The following is a 16,812-nucleotide window of genomic DNA, read 5'->3' as shown; positions in this document are numbered from 1 at the left end:
GTAGGGGTTGTTCCACATTTAGCTGTATTTCTTATGTATTTGTGGGGAGGAAGGTGATCTCCACGTCTTACTCTTCTGCCATCTTGAAGCTCCTCCCCTTTTCATGTTTATAGGTAATTTCTCTGACACTGACAAACCTAGTTTCCACTTTCCTCAATACATTTACTTATTTGCTCCATCAGTTGACTTACTTGTTTAATGTACCTGATTGCTGGCTGCACAACAGTTTCCACTAGATATCCCCCACCAAGGCACTCATGCAGTAATCCCAGCCCTGCTTCCTCAGCCACCAGGTACTTTGACACTTCCATGTACCTGCCTCCTCTCCCCACATCCTATTTTACAGATTACAACTCGAATTATCAGGTTAGAAAAAGAATTTCAAATTGCCATAACTCTGTCAATGTAAATAGCTTAGAAGGGACATGTGCAGAAGGTTTGTCTGTAAAAATACTCAAATCATTTTATTCCCCCTCAGATTTTATCACTCTTTTCTTATTTCACAAAATACGTACCATACCTCCTAGTTCCTTATTTAATACTTACAACTTTTTATTTTGCAATAATTATAGATTAACAGGAAGTTGCAAAAATAGTACAAGGAGTCCCATGTGCCCTTCACCCAGTTTCCTCCAGTGGTAAGATTTTACACATAACTATTGTACATCTTCAAAACCAACATATTGACAATGGTAGAATACTGCTAACTAGACTATAGACCTTATTTGGTTTCACCAAATTTTACATGCATTCATTTGTGGGTGTGTGTAGGCCTATGTAGTTTTAGCACAGATATAGATTCATGTAATAAACACCACAATCAAGATACAGAACTGTTCCATCAGCACAAAGGAATTCATTGTGTTATCCCTTTATAGTCACCCATATCCCATACCCCCTCCAGTCCCTATCCCTGTCAACCATTAATCTGTTCTTCACTTCTATAATTTTGTCATTTCAAGAATTCATACAAATGCAGTCATACAGTATGTGAGCTTTTAAGACTGGCTGTTTTTCATTCATCATTATACTCTTGAGGTCCATCCAAGTCGTGTGTATCAACAGTCTGTTCCTTTTCATTGCAGCGTAGTATTGCATGGTGTGGTTTAACCACACACTCAACTGCAGGTCATCTGGGTTGTTTCCAGTTTGGGGCTATTACAAATGAAACTGCCAAGAATGTCTGTATAGAAGTTTCTGTGCCAAAATAGGTTTCATTTCTTTGGGATAAATGTCCAGGACAACAATTGCTGGGTAATAAAGTACATGTATGTTTAACTTTATTAGAAATTTTTAAACTCTTTTTTTCAGAGTGGCTTACCATTTTACATTCTGTTTAGCAATGTATGAGAGATCCAGTTTGTATGCTCAACAGCATCTGGTATTTTCACTGTTTTTTCTTTAGCCATTCTGATAAGTATGTAGTTATAATTCACTGTGGTTTTAATTTGCATTCCCTGATGACTAATGAAGTTCAACATCTTTTCCTGTGCTTGCTTGCCTTCGATACACCCTCTTTAGTGCTATGTCTATTCATGTCTTCTGCTCATTTTCTAATTGGATTGTTTGTTTTTTACTCTTGACTTTATTCTAGATAAATGGTTTGCAAGTAATTTCTCTCAATAATTTCCTCCTCTTAACTTTTTGACAGAGCAAAAGGTTTTCATTTTGATGAAGTCCAATATACAGTATCAGCTTTTTCCTTTCACGATTGTGCTTCTGGGATGAAGGCCAAGAAGAACCTGTTGCCTAGCCCATGATCCTAAAGATCTTTCTATGATTTTTTTTCCTGAAAGTTTTACATCTTACATCTAAGTTCATGATACATTTTCGATTAATTTTTGTATAATGTATGCAGTTTAGGTCAAAGTTCATTTTCTTTGCCAACTGCACCAGCATCATTTGTTGAAAAGACTATCCTTCCTCCATTGAATTGCTTTTGTACCTTTGTCAAAATCAGTCGCGCATATACCACACTGTCTTGATTACTGTAGGTTTATAGTAAGTCTTGAAGTCAGGTAATGTGAGTCTTCCAAATTTTTCTTCTTCAAAATTGATTTGGCTTAATTAATTTTACACCTGGATATTTTCATCCTTCCTACAGGGAAAGAAAAGAATAGAGAAGAACTGTGGCTGTGGGAAATTAGGGAAAATACAACATTTACACTACATATGCCCTAGGGGAGTTCATGAACATTTCTGGGTTCCACTCCCAGAGTTGAAGTTTGGCCTCCAAATGATTATGGTGCATGTAGTTCTGGACTGTACTTTGAAATTTGAAAAACAATAATTTAGGGAGAAACAAGAAGAAAAAACAAAAACAAAACCAACCCTTTGTCACTGTTGTTGGGATTGGGGCTTTCTTTGTTTTCTTTCTTTCTAACTCCTCCAATTCCCACTTTAATTTCTGGTCTGCAGTAGGCTTAGCTCTTTTCTAAAGACACACTTAGAATTTGTGGTTACACATGGTAAGAAACTTGCAACAGAACTTTTTAAAGCATGATTTTTGTTACATCCTAAGTCCTGAATGTTTCTGGAAAAACACATTTATATTATACTGGAAATTCTTAGGGAAATAGGATCTGCTCAGTAGGAATTTGCTTCAGAGCCAAATATGCTAGAACTCATGTTTTTGGTTACAAAGAGCACCCACATAGATTCAACCTTTGCTAGGTATCTCAGAATACCTATTTTAGAGATCAAGAAGGAAGACATAAGACATATGCCTCTCAATAGGGGTATAGAATAGAGGTGGGGTGCTGATGAGTCACCTTCACTTCATCCCACTAACCCTTGTGTACTTATTTATTTGTCCAACATCAGCATCATAACTACAAAACTGAACATGAAATACTCTTATTCCTTTAGCTTATTCTAGAGAAAAAATAAACACTTGAAATATGCTCCCCAGACATTTTATTACAGGATATCCTTGCCAATGTAACTTGCATAGCCTTTAAAAAAAAACTTTCATATTCTACTTAAATCACCCTGCATATGCTCTTTGTAGGCCGGTTCCAGGTAGGAGGGTTCATTAGGCCCTAATGAAACTTTTAGGAAGACATCTTATGTTTGTTTATCGTATGCATAAAACGCACCCATGGGGATATAAAAAGATCTGCTCCATCGTCTGCCTACACATCTCCTGTATATGAATTTTCAGACCATGTTTAATACACAAATTGGAAAACAAAAGTTTTTTACCCCATTTTGTCTCCTGCTTTATTCTAAAGAAGAAAGTTCTTGCATAAGCTCTTCCTTTTCTTGTTGCAACTCCTGCAAATGCTGTTGGTTTTGCTCCAGTCTGTCCTCCAGCCACTGCAGTAGAGGCCCGCTGACTGCCGACATCTGACTGCACAGGTTCTTGGTAAACACTTCAATAGGAAAAACACAGAGATAACAATCCACCACCAGTAGCGCCCAACAATGAGTACAGAAAGAGGGGGAAGGAGGAGAACACAGAAAAAGTGCAGAAGTAGAACTGGCAGACAACTTTGTATGGGCAGCCAGGGGAAAGGCAGGAGAGCTGAGCAAAGAGGATACCTATTCGGAGGCCATCCTGAACATCCCTGGATCCATAAGCCAGACGGAAGCCTTGCTATGCAGAGAGCAGAAAGATATCCAGCTTTTTACTTCCATAGCAAAAGGGTAAGAGCTACAGAAGAGTCTCTTTCCCCAGCTCTCAGACCTTCTCACTGTGAATGAACATAGCTTCCCAGTGAGCTAGAACTCTGTCTTCTGCAACTTAATTTTTCACGAGTTCAGAAAGAAAATTGCTTACCAAGTGTTACATACATTGAAGAAAACATTAATGCAACTCACCTGAAAGCTTCTCTTTTAAAATGAGGAAAAAGCAGAGAGATAAAGGGAGTGATCACCTTTCACGTCTTCCTAGGAATGTTCAGCTTCACGGTAAGACAGAGATTCTGTGGCCCTCTTTTTAAAACAAATTCTGCCTAATGGAAATATCTTTTTCTCTCTTATGATACATGACTTATTAAAATGACCACTGTAAAACTGTGGAGTATACCTTCCAAGATATATGTATATGTGTGTGAACCTGTGTGCATATGTATATATACTTTTGAATAAAAATGGTTCTGATGAACCTAGGGGCAGGACAGGAATAAAGACACAGGTGTAGAGAGTGGACTTGAGGACACGGGGAGGGGGAAGGTTAAGCTGGGACGAAGAGAGAGAGTGGCATGGACATACATACACTCCCAAATGTAAAACAGATAGCTAGTGGGAAGCAGCCACATAGCACAGGGAGATCAGCTCGGTGCTTTGTGACCACCTAGAGGGGTGGGATATGGGAGGGCGGGAGGGAGAAGCAAGAGGGAAGAGATATGGGGATATATGTATATATATAGCTGATTCACTTTGTTATACAGCAGAAACTAACACAACATTTGTAAAGCAGTTATACTCCAATAAAGATGTTAAAAAAAATTTTTTTTTAAAAACAGATTTGGGGGCTCCACTTTCACATCACTGAATTACAAACTCTCTTAAGGCAGGCCTTGGAATCTGTGGTGGGTTTTTTTTGTTATTATCGACCTCAGAGTGCTATATATATATATAATTTTTAAATAAATTTATTTATTTATTTTTGGCTGTGTTGGGTCTTCGTTTCTGTGTGAGGGCTTTCTCTAGTTGCGGCGAGCGGGGGCCGCTCTTCATCGCGGTGTGCGGGCCTCTCACTGTCACGGCCTCTCTTACTGTGGAGCACAGGCTCCAGACGCGCAGGCTCAGTAGTTGTGGCTCACGGGCCCAGTTGCTCCGCGGCATGTGGGATCTTCCCAGACCAGGGGTCGAACCCGTGTCCGCTACACTGGCAGGCAGATTCTCAACCACTGCGCCACCAGGGAAGCCCAATTTTTTTTAAATAAAGTTAAAAAAACTGTATGATTTTGGACGTTACTTTTACCTCACATAACAATAAGCCATAGACACCTTCCTGTGTTGATAAAGATCTACCTTTCCTTCTTAACGGCTGTACAGTATTCATCAGAATGGATGTACCAATTTAATAAGTCTTCTATTGATGGACCTTTCAGCGGCATCCAATTTTTTGCTATTATAAAGACTGCGATTAATATCCCTTTATTTTTGCACACTTTTCCTACAAATTTTTGAAGGATACATTTTTCGAAGTGGAATTGCTAGATTCAAGTTCACATATATTTAAAAATTATACCTCCAGGAACAGTATATGGGAGTGTTCACTTCCCTCACATCCTCATCTAATTCTCTGTCAATTTAATATTTGTTGAAAGAAAAGGAGAAAACCTGATGACTTTATCTTAATCCATACTTCTTTTATATATTATTATGAACAATTTGATTTTTCTGTAGGGTTCTATAAAAGTCTTTAATTCTTATTTAGTCAGTCTTTTGTGACTTCCTTATATTTTCCTCCTGTATTTTTTTTAACTTTTAATGAGCTTTATTGGGGTATAATTTACAGACAATAAATGACCCCACTTTAAGGGTACAGTTCAGTGAGTTTTGACAAATGCATACCCCTTTTAACCACCCTCCAGTCAAGATACAGGCCATTTCCATCAGCCCAGAGGCCCCTCTGGGTTCCCTCTGCAGCCGGTGCCCCTTCACCTTGGGCCACAGCAGCTACTGACCCATTTGCTGTCACCATAGGTTAGTTTAGCCTATTCTTAAATTTCATATAAATGGAACTATAGAGTATGTAGCACTTTTGTGTGATGCTTCTTTCAGTTGGCATAATGAGATTCATCCAGGTTGTTCATGTATCAGTAGTGTGTTCTTTCCATTGCTGAGCAATACCTTGTTGTATGGATGGATCACACTTTGTTTATCCATTCACCCACTGACAGACAATTGGGTGTTCCCACTTTTTGGCTATTGTGAATAATGCTGCTACAAACATTCCTATACAAGTTTTTGTTTGAACACCTGTTTTCAACTCTTTGGGGTATATGCCTAGGAGAGGAACTGGTGGGACATTTGGTAGTTGTAATTGCCAATCTCTTTCCAAAGTGGTTGTACTATATTTAATAGTAGAAGTTTAAATATATCTGGAATTTATTTTTTGTGTAGGGCATTAAGTAGGAATTTATTTTCTTCCCATATGGAAACAGAAGTATAAACTAAGAAACAAATGAACTGTCCCAACACTATTTAGTGAACAATCCATCCTTTTCAAAATTGATTTGAAGTAACATCTTTCTTAGATATAAATTCTTAAATATGTATACATGGGCTGTATTCAGTTCTACTGATTTATCTGTCCATGTTTGAATTATCAATTTATATTTTTTAATTGCTGTGGCTTTAGAGTATGGCTACATATCATATATTACCTTATATTATTAACTCTTTGCCATGTTTTACCTCCAGATAAAAATGATGGGACAGATAAACCAAGCCATCTCTGTCTTTTTCTCTCAAAGTACTTGCCTATAATACTTGGAAGCCTCCTTTTCTTCCTTCCTAGTGACTTTGCCAGAATGGCCTGGGAGTCAGGGTTAGTCAGAAGGTGTGGGTGGGTAGGTGTGTATGTTGGGAAAAGTGATTTAGTGTGTATATTGTATTGAGCAGAAATCCTTGGCCTTGTATAGGAATTCCTTATATATTTATTTACATGAAAAGATCTCCCTCACGCACTCCCTTTTATGTCTGTCTGTCTGTCTAGCCATCTCTTTCAACTCCCACTACAATAGGCTGGTACTGATATGCTGGAAACCGGCTCACAAGAGCCAACTGTTGAAATTTCAGGAAGTTTGCAAACTGGTTACGGCCATGTTAGTTGTTTGAAATCAGCCACAGTAGGCGTGTTACACTATGGAAACTTGCAAAGAAATCGGGGCCCTCCCTGTCTCCCTGAGAACTGGTGTTAAACGTGTCCAGTCATGTATAGTATTCAGTGGTCCACAGGATTCAATAGAAAAGTTGGGAGCAGGATTAGTGAATGGCAAAGCTCTTGGGAAAGAAAACTCATGGGTAATTTGTACTCATCACTTCAGTCACTTCAACTAAATTTGCTTCTGTCATGTGAGTATTTCACTGCCTGTACTCGAGAAAAAAAATCTTACCTGAGCCATTATGGATCTTGGTTACTGAGTCCAGATGTGTAAGGCTAAAGGGATAAAATAGTTTAGGTTAGTAGCAAAGCAGCAGTTCATCTAATCCGTTTGGCAGTGGTCTGCTACAGACCTCTGCCAACCAGATTAGATAAATATGTATCATTGAACTTCCCATTATTGTTCCATTTTTCATGATTTGGGGGGATGTAATTTTATTCAGAACGTTGATATAATTCAAAGAAATAATTTTGAAATTATTGTCTCTTGCTGAAGCCTTCCTATAGTACACAGTACTTGGCAACAGGGCTACTAAGATGTTATTTTTAACAACTAAAAAAAGTGTCTTTGCCCCAGAAGGATCCAAAGTGCACCAGGAGAGAAACAAGTGTTAAAGAGATTGTTATCATACAGGGTGAGACATGTGATGACTTTCTCACAGAGAGCTGAAAGGAAAGGGGGCTCACAGCTTGAGCTGCTAAAGATGAAAGGACAGGAGAGGAGAACAGGGACCAGGCCCGAGAATTGGGAAGAGGAGCAGTGAGGCTCTCTACCTGTGGATCCTCCTATATGCATCCTGCTCCTCTTGGCACAGGATCTTGGGCAGCTCAACTGCTGACTCAAGGCACACTTTCCCAATGGTTACATGAGGTACAATATGAATTGGAATTTCAATTCTCTCATACCTGTAAGACAGTTCAGGTCAGTTTTTGTTTGTTTCCAGCTTTACTGAGGTATAATTGACAAATAGGAATTATACGTATATATTTAAGGTGCACAAATTGATATTACGATATATATACACATTCAGAAATGATCACCACACTCAAGCTAATTAACATATCCATCACCTCACATAATTACCATTTTTTGTGGCGATTTAACATTTAAGATCTACCTTTTTAACAAATTTCAAGTACAAAATCACCAAGTTGTACATCAAATCGCCAGAACTCATTTATCCTAAAACTTTGTACCCTTAGACCAGGGGTCCCCAACCCCCGGGCCGCGGACCAGTACCGATCTGTGGAGGAGGAGGTGAGTGGTGGACGAGCGAAGGAAGCTTCATCTGCCACTCCCCGTTGCTCCCCAATGCTCACATTCCCGCCTGAACCATCCCCCCTCCGTCCACACCTGTGGAAAAACTGTCTTCCATGAAACCGGTTCCTGGTGCCAAAAAGCTTGGGGACCATTGCCTTAGACCAATACTTCCTCATTCTCCCCTCTACCCCCTGTGCCACAGCACCACCATTCTACTCTCTGGGTCTATTAGTTTGACTCTTAGATTCCACATATAAGTGAGAGCACACATTGCATTATTTGTCTTTCTTGGGCTTATTTCACTCAGCATAATGTCCAGGTTGATCCATGTTTTTGCAAATGGTATGTATATATACATACGTATACACATACCACATTTTCTTTATCCATTCATCCACGGACAGACATTTAGGTTTTCATTCCTTGTGAATAACAAGGAATGTGATGAACATGGGAGCACAGATATCATTTTGAGACACTGATTTCATTTCCTTTGGATATATACCAAGAAGTTGGTAAGTTTTTAATACTGACTTGTCATAATCAGAAGTTTTCTATAGTTTTAATAGAAATTTTGGGACACAGTATGCTTCAAAGATTAAATATTCCTGTTACTTATTTAGTAACTCAACTCCAAAGGGGGCAGAGTTCAAACTGAGCTCATGTGGGGAGCAAATTGGAAGTACATACATTTGCAGAGCCAATATTCTCATAGAAAATCTGAGGCCACTTTGTAAACTTAACAGAAGCCTTGGGGGTGCAAGGTCCTTATGCTCATTCCCCAGACAAGGGAAATAGCTAATTAATACTGTTTTCAGTCAAAAAGTTGCCAGTGAGGTTGAATACATTAATCACAAAGCCTGGGGAAGAGGAAATGTAGACTCTTCAGTGACTCCATCAGATTCATTATGTGGAAGGGATTACTCATATAAATACTCACTTGTTCTAACTCAGTGTTCACCAGTGGCCCTCACTTCCCATTTTCTCCCCTGGAGGGAAATAGGTAAGTAATTTACAAATACTTCCGTTTTCATGCTAGAGTGAGGTCAACCAATCTACCTCTAAATACTCACCCCAAATCCACCTAACAGTGGGTTCAGTGGAGCAACCAGGTTGAGGGTCCCTGGCACTGTGTGACCTCATTGGCACATGGTGGTATATCAGCATAAGATCTAGCTCCCTCCTCTCTCTTTCCCACCCAGCAGAATGTGTCTGGCCCCCTCACCACTTCTATTCAAAATAATATTAGAAGTCCTAGCCAAAGAAATTAGGCAAGTAAAACAAAGGTATCTAAATTGGAAAGGATGAAGTAAAATTATCTGTTTGCAGATGACTTAATCTTATAGATAGAAAACCCAAAATACTCCTCCAACCCCCCCAAAGCCGATTAGAACTAATAAATTCAGCAAGGTTGCAGGTGTCATCAGGGCCCCACATCTGAAAGCTCTACAGGGGAAATCGTGCCTTGCCACTTGCAGATTCTCGTGGCTTGTGGAGATTCTTTGCTTGTGGCAGCGTAACTCCTATCTCTGTCTCCATCTGTGCATTTGCGAGGTGATCAGGTAATGAGGTTGGAGCCCTCATGAATGGGATCTTTATAAAAGTGTCTTTATAAAAGAGGGTATATTTCTGTAATCTCTCTTCTGTTCTATTGAACTCTGATCCTTTCACCAGTACCACCTGTCTTGATCATTATAGCTTAATAGCAACTCAGTATCTGGTAATGTGATTCCTCCCAATTTATTCTTGTTTCCCCAGATCTTTTTTTTTTTTTTTTTTTGCGGTACACGGGCCTCTCACTGTTGTGGCCTCTCCCATCGCAGAGCACAGGCTCCGGACGCGCAGGCTCAGCGGCCACGGCTCACAGGCCCAGCCACTCCGCGGCATGTGGGATCCTCCCGGACCGGGGCACAAACCCGTGTCCCCTGCATCAGCAGGCGGACTCTCAACCACTGCACCACCAGGGAAGCCCTCCCCAGATCTTTTTGGCTATTAAGGTTCTTTTGCCCTTTCATAAAATTTTAGAATCTAGTCCCTCAAAAAATTCTGCTGGGAATTTGATTGCTATTAAATCTATAGATTTGGGGAGAGTTGACATATTTGCTACTCTGACCTAATCCATGAACATGACATGTCTCTCCATTTATTTACTTATTTTTTATTTCTTATTTATTTTATTTTACATTTTTGGGTGCACCGGCCCTTCATTGCTGCGCGTGGCCTTTCTCTAGTTGCGACAAGCAGGGGCTATGCTTTGCTGCCGTGCGCGGGCTTCTCATTGCAGTGGCTTCTCTTGTTGCGGAGCACGGGCTCTAGGCGTGCGGGCTTCAGTAGTTGTGGCTCACGGGCTCTAGAGAGCAGGCTCAGTAGTTGTGGCGCACGGGTTTAGTTGCTCTGTGGCATGAGGGATCTTCCTGGACCAGGGCTCAAACCCGTGTCCCCTGCATTGGCAGGCGGATTCTTAACCACTGCGCCACCAGGGAAGCCCCTCTCCATTTATTTAGATCTTTGATTTTATTCATGAGTTCTGAATTATTCAACATACAAATCCTGTATGTGTTCCTTCTATTTGCACACAACATGATTGTCTATATGAGGTTAGCAAGGTCATAAAGTACAAGATTAACACAGACACACAAATCAGTTCTGTTTCTATATTCCAGCAATGAACATTTGTAAATGAAAGCTTTTTAAAAATGCCACTCAAAATAGCTCCCCGCAAAATGAAGTACATTTAGGTTGTTTCCACATCTTGGCTATTGTGAATAATGCTGTAATAAACATGGGTGTGCAAATCTCTTTGAGATCCTGTTCTCAATTCTGTTGGATATACATAGAGATTGCTGGATCATATGGTAATTTTAGTTTTAATTTTCTGAGGAACCTCCGTATTGTTTTCCATACAGACTACACCATTTTACATTCCCAGGGCACAAGGGTTCCAACTTCTTCACATGCTTACCAAACATTTGTTCTTTTCTGTGTTTTTGATAATGGCCATCCTAGTGGGTGTGAATTGATATCTCACTGTGGTTTTGATTTGCATATTTTTAATGATTAGTGATGTTGAGCATCTTCTCATGTTTGCTGGCCATTTGTGTATCTTCTTTGGAGAAATGTCTGCTAAAGTCCTTTGCCCATTTTTAAATTGGGTTATTTTGTTGTTGAGTTGTAGGAATTCTCTTTATATTCTGGCTATTAATCCCTTATCAGATATATAATGGGCAAATATTTTCTCCCATGATGTAGGCTGCCTTTTCACTCTGTTAATTATTTCCTTTGATGATCAAAAAGTTTTTAAGTTTAATGTAGTGCATTTGTCTATTTTTGCTTTTGTTGCCTGTGCTTTTGGTGTAATATCCGAGAAGTCATTGCCAAATTCGATCTCATGAGCTTTTCCATTTTCTTCTGTGACTTTTATAGTTTTAGGTCTTACATTTAGGTTTTTATTCCACTTTGAGTTAGTTTTTGTATATTGTGTAAGGTAAGGGCCCAACTTTATTCTTTTGCATGTGACTATCCAGTTTTCCTAGCATCATTTATTGAAGAGAATGTCCTTTCCCCATCAATTGTTTTGGAACCTTGGTCAAAGATCATTTGACTACATATGTCAGAGTTTAATTTGGGACTCATTCTGCTCCACTGGTTTTAATGTCCGTTTTTATGCTAGTACCACACTGTTTTGATTACTGTGGCTTTTTAGTAAGCTTTGAAATGAGGAAGTGTGAGACTTCCAATTTTGTTCTTCTTTTTTGAAATTGTTTTGGCTATTCAGGGTCCCTTGAGATTCCACATGAATTTTAGGATAGATTTTTCTATTTCTGTAGACAAACAAAACACAACGCTGTTGGGATTTTGATATGGACTGCATTAATTCTGTAAATCGCTTTGAGTATTATTGACATCTTAACAATATTAAGTTATTCAGTCCATGTACATGGGATGTCTATTTATTTGTGTCTTCTTTTATTTCTTTCAGCAGCACTTTGCAGTTTTCACCGTACAAGTCTTTCACTTTTTGGCTAGGTTTATTCCTAGGTATTTTATTCATTTTGATGCTATTGTAAATGGATTGTCCTCTTAATTTCCTTTTTGGATTGTTCATTGTTAGTGTGTACAAACACAACTGATTTTTTGGCACTGATTTAGTATCCTGCAACTTTGCTGAATTCATTCGTTCCGGTAGTTTTTTTTAGTGGAGTCTTTGGGGCTTTCTATGTATAAGATTATGTCATCTGTAAACAGAGATAATTTTACTTCCTCCTTTCCAATTTGGATGCTTTTTATTTCTTTTTCTTGCCTAATTGCTTCCAGTTCCATGTTGAATGCCCATTTTTAAATTGAGTTGCTTGTCTTTTTATTGTTTAGCGTAAGAGTTCTTTACATATTCTGGATGCTATACCATAATCAATTGGGAGAAGCCATAATGGGGGCTTCCGGAAGGATAGTAAGTTTCATTTCTTGATATGTGCTGCAGTTGCATAGACACATTTCACTTTGTGAAAATTCATGGAGGTGGTGATCTGTGTTGAGGTTGTGTGGGTATGTTTATGAAAGCTGATTGAGCTGGACACATAATTAGTGTGCTCTTCTGTATGTGTGTTATACTTCAACCGAAAAGCTAAAATCAACAAACCAAACTAAGGTAATGAAGAAGCTCTAGAGTTTGCTAGAACTCACAGGTCAGAATACTAGTTTTGAAGTCTATAGCTGAAGGAATATTCAACAATTATTTATTGAGCACCAGGGATACAGTGATAAAAGGGAAGCATTTGTTTCAAGAATCTTACAATGTTAATAGAGAGACAAAATATTAAAATATACTGTTACAAGTATTATGACAAAGGAAACATAGGATTCTATTTAGTTCTCAGAAGGAGTACTAACTGGGTTGGTATTGGAGGTTGAGGGGTATCAGAGAAGAATTCCTAAAGTTGAGCTTAGTCTTCAAAAACGAGTATTAGCCAGGCAATGGCTGGAGAAACAGGCCAACTATGAAGGGCTTCAGGTTTGTTTTCTGTTTCTTTTCTGAGGATGTTATGGAGCAGGACCATTTCGGAAAAGCTACAGCATAGATACCAGATAGATGGGAAGGAAGACAGGAACACAATGGATGGGTGAAATGGAAACCAAAATTAAACGACTTTTTAAAAAATAATGAAAGTGAAAAGACTGCTACTATCCTAGCATCTATGAAATATAAAGCAGAGATCAGCAGAAATTCATAGCCTTAAGCACTTATATCAATAAAAATGAAAGACAAAAAATATATTAAATAAATCCCAAACTCCAAATGCTAAGATAAAGCACAAGAAAATAACCAAAATAAAACATAAGGAAGGAAATAATGAAAGATAAAATAAAAATTAATGAGGGTGGGAGTAGGAAAAAACAATCAAATTAATAAAAGTAATTGTCTTTGGGGAAATTAACAAAATACACTACTAGCTAACATAATCAAGGCGGGAAAGGGACAAAGCACAAATATACAAAATACGAAATGACTAGGGGGAGATAACTGTGGAAATAGAAGAGATTTAAAATACCATAAGAGACTCTCTGGCAGATAGATCTCTATGCAAATAAATTTGAAAACGAGACAAAATGGATAATTTCTTAAGAAAATACAGTTTACCAAAATTGACCTCATTAGGAAAAAAAAGCATAAATAGATCAATTACCATAAAAGAAACAGAGGAATACATCAAGGAACTATCCCCTGCCCCCCAAATAAAAGGCCCTATTGCTTTCATAGAGGAATTGTCAAAGAATACATTGTCCCCAATGTTACATACATTGTACCAGAGCCTAGAAAATGAAAGAAAACTTCAAACAACTCTTATGAATCAAGTATAATATGGAAACCTAAACCTGATAAAAACAATACAAAAAAATTCCAAAAAGTTATCACTTATGACTGTTGATGCCAAAGTACTAAATATTAGCAAAAATAGCCCAATATCATATTAAGAAAACCCAGTAGGATGTTTTTCCAGGAAGGCAAGCTTGGTTCAATAGTTGGAAATCTATTAATATAATACATCATATTAATAGATCTAAAGAAGAAATTATGTTCATAGGTCCTGAAAAATTAACAAAATTCAACAGTCATTCCTGATTAAACACAGAACAAAAGAGGTAATTATGGATTTATGGATATTTTCTTAATAGGAAAAAGTATGTATACCTTAGTCCTGAATACAACCTTACTTAATAGTGAAATGCTACAGGAATTTCACAAGGATCAGAAACAAAGTTAAGACTGCCTACTATTTTCCACTGTTATTTAAATATAAAGGAGATACTAGGCAATGCACTTACACATAAGAAATCAATTAGAGGCACAGGAACTGGAGAAGTAAAACTATTTCTATTTATGGATAAGACATAATATTTATCTGGAAAGCGCTAGAGAATCAAAGGTAAAATTAATGCAAGGAATAAAATCATTCTGGAAGGTAAAAACGTTAATACAGGTATAATAGCCTTCAAATATACAAACAATAAAAAGAGTCACAATGGAAAAAAAAACCCATTCAAAATGCAAACAAAGAATCCCATGTGCAGCAAAGTTTGAGAACCAGTGTTAGAACACACAACCTCCTTCCCTGTCAGGCCTTCCAACATGCTGTTGCCTCTGCCTGGGGTTTCCCCCTATTTTTACTTGACTAATTTCTATTCACCCCTCAGAAGCCTGCTTAAGAATGCTTTCTTCAGCAAAGACTTCAGTGATTACCTTACAGCACTTATCACAGCTGCAACGAATTAGTTGTGTAATTAACTTTTAAATTTATTTTCCCCTATTCTTTTTTCCAGCTTTTTTGAGATATAATTGACATATAAATTGTGTAAGTTTAAGGTGTACAACGTGTTGATTTGATACTTACATATAGCAAAATGATTGCTACCATAGTAATAGCTAAGCCTCCATCAGGTCACATAATTTCCACTTCTTTTTTTGTGGTGAGAACATTAAAGATCTCTCTTTTGTAAGTCCTGACACTCAGGCCTCATCCTTTACCCCATTATAAAAATCACCATCTCTGGAGGAGGGACCCACACAGAATAATTTCACTGCCCTAAAAATTCTCTAAGCTCTGCCTATTCATCCCTCCCTCCTGTCAAACCCCTGGGAACCACTGATCCTTTTACTGTCTTTCCTTTTACAGCATGTCATTTTGTTGGAATCATACACTAGATAGCCTTTTCAGATTGGCTAGGTATAGTTTTTAAACTGCTTAAGTGATTCCAATATTCAGCCAAGTTTGAGAATGAATGGTCTAACTCACGTTTCTTCCTCCACATCTTCCAATCTACTCAGGTCAAACCTTCCCTAACTTTTGGTGACAAAATATTCCCTAGAGTTGCAGAAGTAAAGCTTATTAGCCATTCTTTGGAAAGAAAAAATAAGGTCAGGTACAGGAGTTTTCTAACAGTAAAAGAAAGCTTCTGATTAGCAAAGTGCTTTCTGGCTACATGTGAAACATCAAAGAGACTTGTAGTTCCATTACTCCCTAAGTCACAGACTTTCGGGGGAGAAGGTGAGAACTCTGCTAGCTCTAACAAGCTAGTTTGTTTACTTTCCTGTGACACTCATTTATACGGCTTATTCTTTCAAAATTGTGAGATAGGTTTTAGAGAAATTATGTCATAAAAAGATGGCTATTGTAAACATTCAGTTGATTCAAACATTGTATTAGTTATATAAATGATTTGATAATGAGCTTGCTCTGCTTTCTGCAAGATAATTTTTATTCAAATTTATACAATTCTCTCATTGTGAATATGATGTTAAAGGACCAATCACATTATTCTCTTCCCATTTGTACAGAATTTTAAGAAATGAAGTGATTTTGAATTTTAAAAAAGGAAGGTAAAATAGGAATAAACCTAAACAAAACATGCACAAAATCTATATGAGAAAAACTTAACACTTTCTTGAAAGACACAAAAGTAGACTACAGCAAATGGAAAGACATCCAGTGTTCTTAAAAGGGATGATGCAAACATCATAAAAATTATAAATTAATTTATAAATTTAACACAATCACAATAACAATACCAAAAAGTTTTCGCTGGAGCTAGCCAAGTTGACAGTAAAGTTCACATGGAATACTAAACATGTAAGAATAGGGAAACACAGAGAAAGAAAACTTAATGAGGACTGGCTGTAGCAGACAGTAAAACATACAATAATTATGTGCCGATACACAAATAGACAGCCAGACAGAACAGAAAGTCTAGAAATTGATCTAAACAAATAGGGAATTATTGAATGTGATAAAAGGAAGCATCTAAAATAACTGGGGTAAAGAATAGCTTTTTAGTAAGCGAATTTGGGACAAGTGAATAGCCATTTAGAAAGACATAAAATCAGATCCACATCTCATGATACACAAAATAAACTCTAAACTATATAGTTCTGACTTTTGACTTTTAGAACCATGTTGATATTTCACATACCCCAAAGGGAAAAAAATGTATGGGTTTAAAAAATTCTAAAATGGAAAATAACCAGGAAAAAGCCCTCTCTTTCAAAAGAATAATAATAACCACAGGGAAGCGGTGGAGGGCAAAAAGACAAAACTCAAGTAACTTTTGAACACATCTGAGTATGTACTCTCAGGAAGAAGACATAAAGAACTTCAAACAAATTTCAATCTTCAGTTAGTAGGTTAGTACTCAGTTCAGGCTGCTACAACAAAAATAC

At 37.8% G+C, this 16,812-nt stretch overlaps 1 protein-coding gene across 3 annotated transcripts in view; it reads right to left on the bottom strand.

Moving 5' to 3' along the window:
- Positions 1–445: 445 nt before the first annotated feature.
- The window catches only part of BRCC3 (BRCA1/BRCA2-containing complex subunit 3), a 73,850-nt gene continuing 57,483 nt past the window's right edge, over positions 446–16,812 (bottom strand). For all 3 annotated transcript variants that reach the window (XM_029243433.1, XM_029243436.1, XM_029243434.1), the window contains 4 exons: positions 7,616–7,747; positions 7,074–7,117; positions 3,205–3,374; positions 446–2,098 (listed from right to left, as the gene is read on the bottom strand). In XM_029243433.1, coding sequence (XP_029099266.1) covers positions 3,223–3,374; positions 7,074–7,117; positions 7,616–7,747 — 328 coding nt within the window. In that variant the 3' untranslated portion in view covers positions 446–2,098; positions 3,205–3,222. The remainder of the gene's footprint in view (positions 2,099–3,204; positions 3,375–7,073; positions 7,118–7,615; positions 7,748–16,812) is intronic.

This window comes from Monodon monoceros, unplaced genomic scaffold (genome assembly GCF_005190385.1).
Source record: "Monodon monoceros isolate NGI ecotype Baffin Bay Population unplaced genomic scaffold, NGI_Narwhal_1 Super_Scaffold_3, whole genome shotgun sequence".
In the NCBI taxonomy this organism is placed as follows: domain Eukaryota; kingdom Metazoa; phylum Chordata; class Mammalia; order Artiodactyla; family Monodontidae; genus Monodon; species Monodon monoceros.
Note: the sequence above shows the minus strand (reverse complement) of the source record. Positions and strands in the feature narration are given on the sequence as shown.